The 15431-nt window shown below is 30.9% G+C and overlaps 2 protein-coding genes across 2 annotated transcripts; both read left to right on the top strand.

The window, feature by feature from the left end:
* The first annotated feature begins 9485 nt into the window (after positions 1–9485).
* Positions 9486–13894, top strand: LOC126908297 (zinc finger MYM-type protein 1-like). The gene is made up of 3 exons (XM_050690212.1): positions 9486–9660; positions 10277–10776; positions 12375–13894. The coding sequence occupies exons 1-3, from the start codon at positions 9486–9488 to the stop codon at positions 13884–13886; spliced, it is 2187 nt and encodes a 728-aa protein (XP_050546169.1). The 3' UTR covers positions 13887–13894.
* A 212-nt stretch (positions 13895–14106) lies between these two features.
* On the top strand, positions 14107–14517 carry LOC126908296 (52 kDa repressor of the inhibitor of the protein kinase-like). Its single transcript, XM_050690211.1, has one exon. The coding sequence runs from the start codon at positions 14107–14109 to the stop codon at positions 14515–14517; it is 411 nt and encodes a 136-aa protein (XP_050546168.1).
* The last annotated feature ends 914 nt before the right edge of the window (positions 14518–15431 follow it).

Here is a 15431-nt window from a genome sequence, read left to right as displayed (position 1 = left end):
ACAAGGGGGGATTCAAAATGACAACTTTTTCACAAAAAATTTACTTTTTCAACTTAATTTTTTAAAGTGTTCCGGGAAGTCTGACACTTTTATATATATATATTAAATTAAAGCTAATGTAATATTCTTTATCATGGTAAAAAAAATTTTCGGACTTTATTTTATCTTCACGGTGAAAATGACTACCAAATGCTATTTTTGTGTGAAAATTTTCGATTTTGTATTTTACATTTTTAACTTTATTATGCTATAACTTTTTGAAAAATGTATGGNTTCTTATGCTATAATTTTTTGAAAAATGTATGGATCAGTACAATTTTTTCATGAGGAGTAGTATTTATATACATCTTTCATTTGACATACTGTTTTTTTAAATCAGACCATTTCCCTATATACGAGGGGGGTTCAAATCTAAAAAATGCANTATTTCCCTATAGACGAGGGGTGTTCAAATCTAACAAATTCATGTAGAAAGTAGAACTTTTTCAACTTAACTTTTGAAAGTGTTCCGGAAAGTCTGACACTTTTATATATATCTTAAATTAAAGCTAATGTAATATACTTTATTATGGTAAAAAAGAAATTTGGGACTTTATTTTATCTTCATGATGAAAACAGACATCAAAGTTTATAAAAAAATACGATTTTTGTAAAAAAATTCTTTTTTATATTTTTAAGTTTATAATGCTATAACATTTAAAAAAATGTATGGATCAATATAATTTTTATATAGATGCATGATGTCTTTTCCTATCAGGTGATATGTATATAGATATACTTACCTGAGTATAAAGTCACTAGAGTTGAAGACCCGCAAAAACTTTTAAGTGCCGCTGTTAAAGTACTCATGACACACCGTCGGATTAATTTAATATCAGAAAAATCAATAGAAAAAGCTTGGTGGGACATTATACCCAACTTGACCGGAATTTATGAATGAATTTTTTAAAAAATTGAACTAAAACAACCCCAGTTATATAACTGGTGTGAGCCCTTAAATTTTTTTTTTTGGAGGGGAAAAAAGAGATAGAAGAGAGATATTTTAAGATACAAATTTTTACGTGCCTACAAGGGGGGATTCAAAATGACAACTTTTTCACAAAAAATTTACTTTTTCAACTTAATTTTTTAAAGTGTTCCGGGAAGTCTGACACTTTTATATATATATTAAATTAAAGCTAATGTAATATAATTTATTATGGTAAAAAAAAATTTCAGACTTTATTTTATCTTCACGGTGAAAATGGCTACCGAATGCTATTAATATGTGAAAATTCTCGATTTTATTTTTTACATTTTTTACTTAATAATGCTATAACTTATTGATAAGTGTATGAATCAACAAAATTTTTTTATGAGAAATAATATTTTTTAATAATCGCTTTTTCATTCGACATACTTTATCTGAATCAGGATATTAATAACGAACTAGCAGATCATGTTGTTTTTGGTATAATCCACCAATTTTTTAAAATTAAACACTATCTAAAGATTTGCATCGAAGCGTTTTTTTTGATAGTGATTTTAATCACTGTCAGATTTCATAATACTCGATCCAACTATGCCACGTCACCACTGTGCCGCGACCCCCCTGTGCTGGGTTTTTTTTACTAATAATATTTTCGATGAATTCCTTACGGTCGATATCGATATTCTTTAAATTTATTCTGAACTAGTCAAAATATAATTATAAGAATATGTCTATCTATATTCAAAATATAATTAACAAGACTGTGGTGGCCCAGCGTTTCTCAGCGTAAAGCCTTGGCTGGCGCGGACACAGTGTTACCTCGTTAATATATTTCAAATATTATTTCAATACACCTTTTACTATCCTTTACGCCAACTGCCTACACGTTACCGAAAGGTAATTGGTATAGTCCTTTATGGCTGGCGGGTACACACGCAGAGGATATTTCCAAGATGTAGTTTCCTATCTTACGGACTATATATTTTATGATGAACTCTACCCGGACTACTAGCTCTAGAACTGGCTTGTCGACGGACATAGCGCACTTCAAAAATACTCTTTTTATAAGTTTAGTACTACTCTGTACCTCAACTGCCTACACGTTACCGAAAGGTAATTGGCATAGTCCCTTAGGGCTGGCGGGTACACAGGCATAAAGTACTACTACCAAAACTAATTAATTCTATACACAAATTATGCTTCTTCGTTTAGTTCGGCACATTTAAGACTGTTCATAAATGTAGGGCACAATAAGCTTTATATGAATATACGATAATGTATAAGGCTATTATGCCTGTAAATAAAATTATACTTCTTCACTCTTTTAGGCACATTTGAGGCTGTCCAGAAATGAAGGGCACAATAATATTTAAAACTTTTATGTAAAGAATAGAGATTATATTTATTTGTCGTGAAATTATTACGTGATAATAAAAATAAATAAAAACTTGTTCCAGTGTAAAATATTAATAAATCATCTAAGACAATGTTCACCGCTTAGGATGATATATATAAAAAAACTAAGTCACAGGGATAAAATATTTACTTATACTGACGCAGATTCCATGTAAGATAATATTTAGAAGAGAGGTCGTCCGAAGTCGTCAGAGGTCCCAGAAAAAAGAGCTGAGAGCAGGAGCAGCCCCTTTTACGAGAAAAAATGGCTTTTTATACGCCGCATGAAGTAAGCCAGCGATCTCTATTGAAATTCCTAAGATGTTGGATAATTATTTGTGATAGAAACCCNCAAAACTAATTAATTCTATACACAAATTATGCTTCTTCATTTAGTTCGGCACATTTAAGGCTGTTCATAAATGTAGGGCACAATAAGCTTTATTATGAATATACGATAATGTATAAGGCTATTATGCCTGTATAAATAAAATTACGCTTCTTCACTCTTTTCGGCACATTTGAGGCTGTCCAGAAATGAAGGNAGGCACATTTGAGGCTGTCTAGAAATGAAGGGCACAATAATATTTAAAACTTTTATGTAAAGAATAGAGATTATATTTATTTGTCGTGAAAATATTACGTGATAATAAAAATAAATAAAAACTTGTTCCAGTGTAAAATATTAATAAATCATCTAAGACAATGTTCACCACTTAGGATGATATATATAAAAAAACTAAGTCGCAGGAACAAAATATTTACTTATACTGACGCAGATTCCATGTAAGAGAATATTGAGAGAACGAGAGCAGAGCCACGAGAGAGGAGAGAGCAGTCCTCGTCGTATTCGTAGACATCGTCCCTTTTTACGAGAAAAAATGCTTTTCTATACGCCGAATGAAGTAAGCCAGCGATCTCTATTGAAATTCCTAAGATGTTGGATAATTATTTGTGATTGGTTAATTGTGATAGAAACCCTGCCGTGGGCGTAGTTAATGAATTGTAGGGGACTGGTTTGAAACATGTGTTGATAAATAGTTATTTTTATTACCCTAAAAGGGAAACATTCCTTAGATGATTTTTGGCTTTATTCATACATATGTGATATTTAGTACATGTGTTAATAATTATACTACATATTATTAATGGTGTGTAGAAATTTAACTTGAATACATAAGTTTTTTTTTCTTCTTAAAATCTACTCTAAAGTATGACTATTGTGATTTTTGTTTTACATTTTCCACCAATTTGAAAAACTATTAATCTTATAATATTAATCTAAAGTATAATTTACCTTTGTCATAAACTACTATTAGGTTTTATACTATCGAAGTAATAATGCAAACACAAATAGATTGTGAACAAACTATATAATTTTAATTCAATTTCATTTGTTGTACATAAATCATTAGATATAAACAGATTTTGTTGATTGTAAAAAAAAAAAAAGTTAATGCATTAAAAAAAATGTTATTGAAAGTCAAATGAATAAGCATTTCCCGNTATATTTAGTACATGTGTTAATAATTATACTACATATTATTAATGGTCTGTAGAAATATAACTTAATACATAGTATACTGAATACATAAGTTTTTTTTTTCTTCTTAAAATCTACTCTAAAGTATGACTATTGTGATTTTTGTTTTACATTTTCCACCAATTTGAAAAACTATTAATCTTATAATATTAATCTAAAGTATAATTTACCTTTGTCATAAACTACTATTAGGTTTTATACTATCGGAGTAATAATGCAAACACAAATAGATTGTGAACGAACTATGTAATTTTAATTCAATTTCATTTGTTGTACATAAATCATTGGATATAAACAGATTTTGTTGATTGTAAAAAAAAAAAAATTAATGCATTAAAAAAAATGTTATTGAAAGTCAAATGAATAAGCATTTCCCGTTTTTCCTATGTAACAAAGTGACATTTTGGTGTCGCCGTCGTTGTACGTTTTAATTTCATCGTCCGTCAACTGTATTCTTGGGACAAAAACTTGTCGGTTGTCGGCCAACTGTGCCACCACCACAATACTATTTCTCGTTGTCAAATTTTTCATTGAATCAACTCTATAGGCATGATTCTCTACCAAGTCAGACATTTTAATGTACTCCATACCTTTGGCTTGATTATTCATTTTTTGTTTTAATTGTTCCATTTTCTACACACCAAAATTATTCGTGAGTAAACTATATTTATGGTGAATGTTGTATTAATGGTGTACAACTCGACACTGATACATACATTTTTAACAATAACTACTATCATCAGCATGACACGGAGGAGGACACCGCGTAATACAAATTTCCTGAAATTTGCACATAACTCGAAAACAGTGGAATGATTTTTTTTTTTTCGTCGCCTCCATCCGCTTGCCACGAGACCATTAATTTAATTCATATCGGTACTCTCTCATAGCATACTACTCCTCTTCTCTCTCTACTTGTTAATTTTTAAGATAAATCACTGAGCTAGTATACAGCCAATGCACTCCTTCAGCTATGTGTACTCATCTAACCATTTATAAACTGAGTTTTTTTTTTTTAATAATACAGTTGTTTACAAACTATTTGTCATCATATACTATAGAAATCATTGAGTGTGTATCGGAGCGTAGTACACACACACACATATACATACATGTTTACATAAGATAATATTCTTTAACCTTTACAACATAAATACTAATCTATTAACCATTTCTTTTTACGATACATACCCGGACAAATGACCTGATTGTTACTATATTATTACCATTAGATTATTTAATAAGGAAATAAATACATTTTTTTTTCTATAAGTTAGTGAAAACAAGTACACACATACACACCATTAATACAACATATTTACATATTTATTTTAATTTTTCAATATAATACATTAAATATATTTACAAAACTATATATATATATATGTATACAACAATTAATCTACACTATCTATGTAAATATTTGTTCATCACAAAATACACGAACAGTGAGGTGGAAAATGTAATATCAAAAAGTATATAGAATAGGGGTTGAGAACAAACTCCTCAACCACCTTCTGTACAATTACAAGTTCTTGAATATTTAGTAACTCTACAAAACATGTGCCATAACAACAAATAGATGCCGTGGAGCCGTTGGGATAGCGTACATTATAAAAAATAAATTTTAAATAATTTTTTTCCCCGAACAGCATCATTAAATTACTCGCTCGAATTTCTCTTTTATATAAATCGGCACAGCTCCGAATGGTTCGTAATGATTCCGGATCGCGGATAATAAACCCATCATTCATTACTCCCCGGTCAAAAGCTGTGCGATTTCGAAAAATTTTCAAATTTTCAGCTATTTCTAAAAATCCAGATCTTTCCATGTATTCAACCAGATGTTCTACATTATTGACACTTTTTGGTAATTTCATTTTGAATGACTAAAATTATTGTAAACTGATAAGTACATTTTGAACTGAATAGTGATAGATAATAACTTACTTTGATTAAATACACGAAAACAGATACACTCGAAAAAGATACTGGAATGGTTTTTTTTATTATATTTAACCTAAAAATTTGTGTTTGTATTACTTAAAATATAATAATTTTAGTTTTAATCATGCATTGTTGTGCGGACTACAATTGTGTCACAAAAAATTTTTAAAACTGGTTAAAATAAAATAAATTATTTTAGATTATAATAAAAAAAAAATGTATTTAATAAATCAATTTTTTGCAAATTTCATCAGTTTATCGATTTTTAAAATAAATAAATACATAAAAGGGTTAAAAAAAATATATTAGTACTAAAAAGACGAATGAAAATTTTATTTGCACAACAAATGTAATCATTAACGTCATTTTACCATTCAATGCAACAAGTACCATATATATAAATATATTTTTTTTTCTTTTTAATTTATTTAGAGTTATAGTAAACAAATTTAATTAATGAAAAAACTTTTTTGAAATTTATCATGAATATATATAAAATATATGTATAAAATTAAAATTTCATTATATGCATTTAATAAGCCATATATAGTAATATATTATAATATATAGTAATATATAGTATATGTTATAATAATATATGTGTAGTTAATATACACATATATTAATATAGATTATTAAAAATAAATAGATGCATTTAACGTGAAGATATTATAACAATTTAAAAATTTTACTTACAATTTAATAACTGTTGAAAATGCACAGGAATAGCCGTGAAACACAGTTGTAGATATAGATGAAAAGCACCATAAAAACACCAAAAAGTGAATGAACAGATAAAGGATTATTTCTGCAGTTATATAGTAATATTTATATTTTTAGGCACAATAAATTTAATTGTTTGGGATAAAAGTCCCTAGGAATTCAATATCTTACTAGTGGGGATCAATAAATTGCTTACATGGATATTATTGTTTACTTTACACAATGTTGTAGATAGCAAAGTAAAACGTATTTTAACGATAAAAAACGTATAGAATATTTACTGGATGTAAGGGTTTGAGTGTAAAAGAAAAAACAAGCGAGATTAGCAATATTTTTGTTAATTTTCATTTAANACACACGAGTTTAGCAATATTTTTGTTAATTTTCATTTAAGTTAGAAAATAAATACATATATACACATAATTCGAACACAATAAAGCTGATAAAGTCACACGTGATTTTTTTTTGTAGATTTGAAGATTTGTAAATACAAAAACCCNTCACGTGTCTGATTTTTTTTTGTAGATTTGAAGGCTTGTAAATACAAAAACCCTCTAAGATTATACAAATTATAAATTTAGTAGTATAATATGTTTTTTACTAAATCGAAAATTGGTATTTTTATTTATTACACACTTTTATACAGTTTCATATAACACACAAGATACAATATTAAATATTTTTATTAATTTTTTAAACTACAATACTATATAAGAGTAACAAATAATAGTAGTCTTATTTCGTTATTTTATTATTTTTGATAAATAACTGTCCCTTACATAACAATACATGAGTACAGCTAGGAGTCCAACGTACATGTTCTACCCATGGGTCGTCTTCATCATCCCAATCTTTCAAACCTTGACTGCAGCAATAACATAACATTAGATCATTTTGTCCATTACCTAAAAATTATATACACTTATAAATAATGTATTTGAATAAATGTACCAATCATAATAATGCATTCAATACTGTATAGTCCCATACCTATGTAAAAAATTCAGCATCACAAAGTCTTGATATTTTTTATTCCAATTTTTTTGGACGTTTTCAAAAGTCTTTAAACGAGTGTTATAATCGGCAAACTCTTTGTGTTTTTAGAGTTTTATTCTAGTCTGCTGATCATTAGACGTCGAACAGTAAAATCCACAAACATCATATCCTAAACGAGAAAAATGGAAAAGTAATTTCACGTAAAATTAGTTTCGATTGTCATATCATACAGTTTTTATTTCTTACCTGAATTTTCTTTGAGACGATTTTCATACGCATTATACGTTTCTTTTCCATTATCCATTTTGGATCAAATAACTTCTATTCTAAACGAATGACCGTACACCGAACAACGGCGTAAGTCGTAAACAGGGGAATGATTAAACTGAGCAAATTAATTTTAGAAGGACCTTAACACGAACCAAAATTATTTGTGTGTAAAAAACACGACCAAAAAAAAAAAAACATTTTGTTAACTTTGTATAAAAAATTATCATGGTCTGATTTTTTTTTGGTAGACATCAACACGTATAAATACTACAACTCGCTTAGATTTTTTGAAAAATCTATTAGTGTATTAGTATAGTACAGTTTCTACATTTGTAAAAAATGTAACTATATTTGTAGTACAATATCATTTTATTTATTTTGTGTGTCAGCTATTTTGGTTAAATAACACCCGTTGACATTCATATGCATGTTCGTTCTACTGTTTCGATACGTTTTTCCAATATAAAAACACGATCTTCGATTGTTATGTAATTTCGACCGAGAGCGTCCAAGCGATTAGTTATTACAAACAAATTATTTTTTAAATTGTCAATATCATCCGCATCTTCGTATCCACTATCGCTGTCGCTACTTTTACAATCTGATATCTGCTGCTGTCAACGGTTTGTGTGAAATGCAGCAAAATCAAAAAAGTTGTTGCAGCCGTTATACAAAAAAATAATCTGATACACGAAGCGTCCATCTATTTAATATGTTCCCACAACGTTTCGATGGATGTGCTGCCGCTTACACTGTCCATTGTGTTTGGTGTACGGTCACTTTTGATATCTTCAGGTTACTAGTAAATACATGGTAAATATTTCGTGCGATTGACGTCCCCGGCGGATGGATACTACATTAATATTGCAGTCACAATTGTCACCTTTGTTATAGATATGTGTTCAAAAATCAGATTTATTTTACTATACTTAACACATTAATTTAAAAATCAACAAGCGATGGCTATTTGTACTGACAAATAGTATGCATCAATAAAAAACGCATATTTCAATGTTTCAAAAAAAAAAAAAGGATTGACACGACACCACCTTTTGCTCTAGGCTGGCGCTCATCCGTGTCTCTCTCGATATCAGCCGTCCAGCTATTAATATGACAATCGGTTGTCTCCCCGCCCTTGACACTGAGATAAGGCCGCCGCCGAATATGGATTACTGATATTGCGTTCTGTTGCGTTTCCGACGTACACCTTAACTGGTTACCCGTTGTTTTTGTCGTTTCTTTTTGAATTGGTTTTTTTTCTGGTGTTCTAAGACGATTTTCTGATTGATCAGAAAGTCGCCTGGGACTACTCAGCAGGAACAATACACTTAGACACTAAGAAACGTACAACCGCTTGTTAGAAATCGGGCGCACGACATACGATCCGCAAACCAGAACTGACGCAGTTAGATATAACCGGTTGGACTAAACGAAGTAACCGTTTCGGACGCGTACCCCATTCCTAATCTAAACGACATGGTTAGGAACATGAGAGGGGCAAAAATGTACACGACTCTCGACTTAAAGTCGGGTTATTGACATTGCTCTTTAAATCAAAAAGCCCGTACGTTTACGGCATTTAGAACAAGAAGGGGCTTGTTTCAATTTCGAGTACTTTCGTATGGACTCAAAAATTCGCCTATGACTTTTGTAAGACTTATGAATGAAGTACTTAGACGATGTCTAGATGATTTTGTCCAAGTTTACTTGGACGACATAATTATTTATTCAAGTAGTTTAGAAAAGCATTTAGAACATTTAGGCAAAGTTCTAGAACGATTAGAGCGACACGGGCTGACATGTCACACAAAAAATTGTAAAATAGGGTTTTCCGAAATTTCCTTTTTTGGCCATATTGTACACGGTGAGGGCATAGACAAGCAGCCCGAAAAACTCGAGTCCATCCGCGTCCTATCGGTCCCACGGAATATCAGGGACCTACTTAGATGTCACGGCATATTTAATTGGTATTGTCCATTCGTCGACAACTACGCCGAAACAATAGTGCCGCTGACAAATCTACTAAAACGGGGGACGAAATGGTTGTGGACGGAAGACCATCAAAGGGCTTTTGAACAGGTAAAAAAGGCCCTGTGTGAGTCCCCACGACTGAGTCCTCCTGACTACGCGAAAACTTTCTGCCTTCAAACCGATGCGAGNACGCGAAAACTTTCTGCCTTCAAGCCGATGCGAGTGGGAGCAATACTCTTTCAACATGGAGATGGATCGGGAGAGAGAAGAATCATATCCTACGCCAGTAAGAAACTTTCAGAAACGCAGAAACGTTACACCGCCATAGAACGAGAATGCTTAGCAATTATATGGGTGACTGATAAATTTCGCCCGTACTTAGAGTATTCTCCGTTCGAATTATTTACNGACTGATAAATTTCGCCCGTACTTAGAGTACTCTCCGTTCGAATTATTTACAGATAATTCCACGTTGACTTGGCTACACAGAGCAAAGGACAACAATTCAAAATTAACTAGGTGGGCGCTACATCTAGGTAATTTGAATTTTACAACGACACATGTACCCGGGAAACACAACGAAGGACCGGACATGTTGTCACGTTATCCGACCGCGGGGCCCCCTGTTGACGAAGAGTTACTCGACGATAATCTGGTGGGCGCACCAACAACGAGAACGTCGGATAATACGCGGGCCACTCTTGACAATGTTTTTGCCTTAACCGAAACAAACGGCGCGTCAAATAAAAGGCCTTTTACGGGGGGAGGGGGAATACAAGAGTGGCAAAACGACGACCCGTTTCTTTCATCCATCATGAAACAATTACTCAAGGAGAACGCCAGAAAAAACAATAAGAAGTCCAGCAAGAACAACAACGAATATTTCATGTTAGACGGACTTATACGCATTCGTATGGGTGTAGACACACCAGCTGTAATACCAGTAGCCAAATCACAGCGTGTGATTAGGCGGTACCACGACGATGCACTGGCGTGTCATCCAGGATGGAAAGAAACCTACCGAGCGATCAAACAGCGTTTCTATTGGAAGAGTCTAAAAAACATAGTACGCGAGTACAGGGCCGTATTTAGGGGGTGGCACGGGTAGGCATATGCCCGGGGGCGGCATGTTTCAGGGGCGGCAAAATATTTTAGCAAAATTTATTTTAAAAATGTAATGAAAAAAAAAAAAATTGCATTTTATTTAATATTTTTGTAATTTGTATTTTAGAAAAATGTTATGAACTACTGTTTATATAGCTGTATTATTGCTACAAACTAAGATATGTAGTATATATATAGTATAATCTTGATCCGTGATTATTCTCTACAATCGACAAAATATTAATAATAATAGCTAGATGATAAAGATATTTAGAAAAAATCTAATTTTAGAAATTGATCAACTATTTTCCCGAATAAATCAAAACAATGATAATTGTATAGTGATATCGATATACAATGGTATTGCATTGTAAATTGTGACAGACGACAGTATTAATATATTTTTATTAGTACATTATACACTTATGACTTATATTATATTTAATTCTTCTGTGTTTTGCTTATGCCTCATGTGTGTACTGTGTATGCATTATGAAAGTGTGATGAATTGATACATTGATGATTGTCATATGATATAATACTATATAACATTTATATTATATTATATAATGAGGTAAGTTTTATTATTTTTACCTATACGGTTTAAATTATTTGTAATTGTTACTAGTCTAGTATAAATAATAATAAATATATTATTTACAAATTGTGTTAGTTAAAATTGCACAATATACATAAATATTTTTTTATTAATATTGGTTTTAAAATTGTTTATTAAACATTTGTGATATATATCTATAGTTTATAATATTCATATATTAATGATAAAAGATATCTTTAATTTATATTTATGTAGGTAAATTATACTCCTCTAATAATAGCAACTACACCTAAAAGAATAAAAGCTAGTGGTGCTTACTACCGTAAGTTAGCTAAAGAAAAAAAAGAAAAGCTAGATAAAACATTAAAAAACACCAAAATAGTTAATAAAATGTTTCATCAATTGAATAACTCAATAAAAAGTAAATATAATATTATTACTTTTGATACTAGTTCAATAATTATTGATATCTTTTATAAGAAATATTTTAATTTTTATAGATAGTTACACAGATGGTTCAGCCAATAAAAATTCAAAAGATGTTAAATCATTACAGTAGGTTTTTCTTTTACTTTTTTTATCAAAAAGAAATTATATTATATAAATTATGAAAATATTTTATATACCTATTATAGTATTGTACACAATATTTTTAACTAAACTTAACTTGGTTTTTAATATTCTAGGTCAGACAATAGTGAGATTACTTTAAATGAAATTAAGGATACAATTCTAAATGATACTGATTTCTCCCATGATTTTAAAATACTAGGGTAAAGATCAATATTTTTACTATTATTGAAAATATATTCTAAAACATTTAAATTTAATTAAAACAAACAATAATTATTATTACCAATTATTGGTAATGTTTATTATTTCACAATTTTTATAAGGTTATTTGTTTTTACTCGCATTTTAAGACTGATCCAGCTGACTGGAATATAAGTGAATTTACTATTGATTATTTATGTAAAAACGGCTACAGTCAAAATTTAGATTCAAATTTTAGTCGATCCAAACGACTTTATCAGACGGTTCGTAGAGGTTCATTCAGAAATGTTCATAGATATTTGAATAAAAGTTATTTTAAAACTATTTTAATCAATGGGGAAAAATGTAAAAGAAGTTATCTTGTTTATTCAGAAAGTAAAGGTGCAGTTATTTGCGTTCCTTGTTATCTATTTCAAAATTCTTCAGAATTTTCAAGAAATGGTTTCTCAGATTGGAAAAGACCAAAATCAATCAACAAGCATGAAAACTCCCTTTCACACAAAACATGTGTAATTAAAATGAAAAATAGATCATCAAAATTAAATAGGGTTGATAAAACTCTTCAGTATCAAGTAGAAACAGAAAAAGAATACTGGAAAAATGTCCTAATAAGGGTTTGTGCTGTTATAAAATCTTTAACATGTCGTGGCTTGTCATTTAGAGGTGATAATGAGCAGTTTGGATCTTTACACAATGGTAATTTTATGATGTGTCTCGAATTGATAGCAGAATTTGATCCGTTTTTGACCAAACATATATCGAATCATGGAAATCATGGCAAAGGTCACACAAACTATTTGTCTCATAGTACATATGAAAAATTTATTAAGTTAATGACAGTTAAAGTTCAAAATAAAGTGGTTGAAGAAATTATTAAAGCTCGATATTTTTCAATTAGCATTGACTCAACTCCCGATATTGGTCATATTGATCAACTTTCATTTATATTTAGGTATGTTAACAGTGATGGGTTACCTGTAGAAAGATTTTTATGCTTTTTGGAAAATGTTGGACACAAGTCTCAAAATATGGCTGATGCAGTTTTTTCTATATTAAAAAAATACAATTTAGATATTTCATATTTACGTGGACAATCTTATGATAACGCTAAAAATATGTCTGGCGTTTATTCTGGTCTTCAAGCTAGGATTCGTGAAGTTGCACCTTTGGCTGATTTTATTCCGTGTTCAGCTCATTCGCTTAACTTGATTGGATCTTATGCGGCTAGTTGTTGTAAAGAAGCTAATTCATTTTTTTGTTTTATTCAGAATGTTTATACCTTTTTTTCAGCTTCTACTCACCGTTGGGATCTACTTAAAGTTAATTTGACATTGAAAAATCTATCTGAAACGAGATGGTCGGCGCGATATGTTGCTTGCAAAGCTCTTAATGATAATTGGGAAATTGTGAAGCAAACTTTAGTTGACTTATCAAACAATTTAAATGAAAAATCTATTACATGTAATGAAGCTCGTGGTTTATATCATGCAATGAATCGTCTTGAAACTACATTTATGTTATTATTTTGGGAAGACTTACTACAACGATTTAATGCCTTTAGTAAACTTCTACAATCAGTTAATATTGATATAAATGTTTTTACAATATCAAGAAAAAGCATTAAAAAAATGTGATGTAAATGTTTATGAAACAACTTGTAAACGTAAAAGAAAAAGAAACAAAAAAAATGATGAAATAGTTGATCTAGAAGAAGTTGATTTTCCTAGTGATTTAGAATGCAAAGTCAATACATATTATGTAACTTGTGACTCTATAATTAAAGAATTGACTACTAGAAAGTTGGCATATGATAATGTAATAAATAAGTACAGTTTCTTTTTAAAACTTGATACAATGAAAACATCAGAAGTATATGTATCAGCTGAAAATTTATATTTGATATACAAAAGTGATTTAGATGAAACTTTTGTAAATGAGTGTATCCATTTCCAAAGTCATCTACAAAATATAAAATATCATCCTAAAAGTATAATTGATATGAGTACCATGATGAAAAAACATGAGTTGGAGGATATTTTTCCATATGTAAGTATAGCATTACGTATGTTTCTTTGTACTCCAGCGACCAATTGTACCGCAGAGCGGTTATTTTCAACACTTAGACGTATAAAAACATATCTAAGGTCAAATATATCCTCAGACAGACTAAATGCATTGGCAATTTTAAATATTGAATCTCAATTAGCTCATCAGATTAATTATAGCGACATAATTGAAGAATTTTCCAATATTCAGGCAAGGTAAAAAATACTTAAAAAAAAAGAAAATTGTATTTTTAATTTGTTTAATTTGATAATTAAAAAAAGTATTAAATAATTCTCATTTATTAATTATTAAGTTGGATTTTTTGGATTTTAATATCAAATAATCAATTATGAACGAAATAATTAGTGTTATATTATTATTATTATTTATTGTCGTGATGATTGGGGGGGGGGGTATAAATTATATGCCCGGGGGCGCCAAATTTTTTAATACGGGTCTGCACGAGTACGTAAAATCGTGTGATGTTTGCGCGTGTACGAAGGCCCTAAATAGGCGTCCGAATGATCCTCTAACTTCGCGCAAACCAAGACAACCGTGGGAGGTCATTAGTATCGACTTAATGGGTGAGTACCCCAGAACATCAAGGGGAAAAACGAACCTGTTAGTAGCAACTGACTGTTTCAGTAGCTGGACCGAAGCGTACCCGATAGGCGCAGCGACTACAAAGACGATTGTAGACACGCTCGAACGCAAATTTTTCTCACGTTTTGGGTACCCCCGCGTATTGCTTTGCGACAACGGACGGAATCTGGTTTCTAACGAAATGATTAACGCGATAAATAGATGGGGGGCGGAAGCCTGGACCACACCTATTTATCATCCGCGCGAATCCGGTAGAGCGGAAAAATCAGGAGCTAAAAAAAGCTCTCCGCGCCCTACTAGTTGAGGGTGACCATAGCGCCTGGGACACTAAAATACCGTCGATACTATTTGCGTTGCGTAATCGTCGGAATGAAAAAACCGGTTATCCGCCTTCCGTACTCGTTCTCGGCCGAGAGGCGAAACGACCTGGTGACTGGGCGGTCGTACATGTAAACACGGCGACGGCCGACAANAGTCGTACATGTAAACACGGCGACTGCCGACAATGTAAACAATAGCCGCCCATCACC

This window comes from Daktulosphaira vitifoliae, unplaced genomic scaffold (genome assembly GCF_025091365.1).
Source record: "Daktulosphaira vitifoliae isolate Bord-2020 unplaced genomic scaffold, ASM2509136v1 Scaffold_5, whole genome shotgun sequence".
NCBI classification, from domain to species: domain Eukaryota; kingdom Metazoa; phylum Arthropoda; class Insecta; order Hemiptera; family Phylloxeridae; genus Daktulosphaira; species Daktulosphaira vitifoliae.
Note: the sequence above shows the minus strand (reverse complement) of the source record. Positions and strands in the feature narration are given on the sequence as shown.

What these genes read in the sequence shown, in the direction of transcription:
- LOC126908297 (XM_050690212.1), top strand. Translation starts at nt 9,486, where the DNA reads ATGACTTTTGTAAGACTTATGAATGAAGTACTTAGACGATGTCTAGAT. An exon ending in GACATGTCACACAAAAAATT is followed by an intron (nt 9,661 to 10,276) that starts GTAAAATAGGGT and finishes AATTATTTACAG; the next exon opens with ATAATTCCACGTTGACTTGG. An exon ending in CAGTAGCCAAATCACAGCGT is followed by an intron (nt 10,777 to 12,374) that starts GTGATTAGGCGG and finishes AATTTTTATAAG; the next exon opens with GTTATTTGTTTTTACTCGCA.
- LOC126908296 (XM_050690211.1), top strand. Translation starts at nt 14,107, where the DNA reads ATGAAAACATCAGAAGTATATGTATCAGCTGAAAATTTATATTTGATA.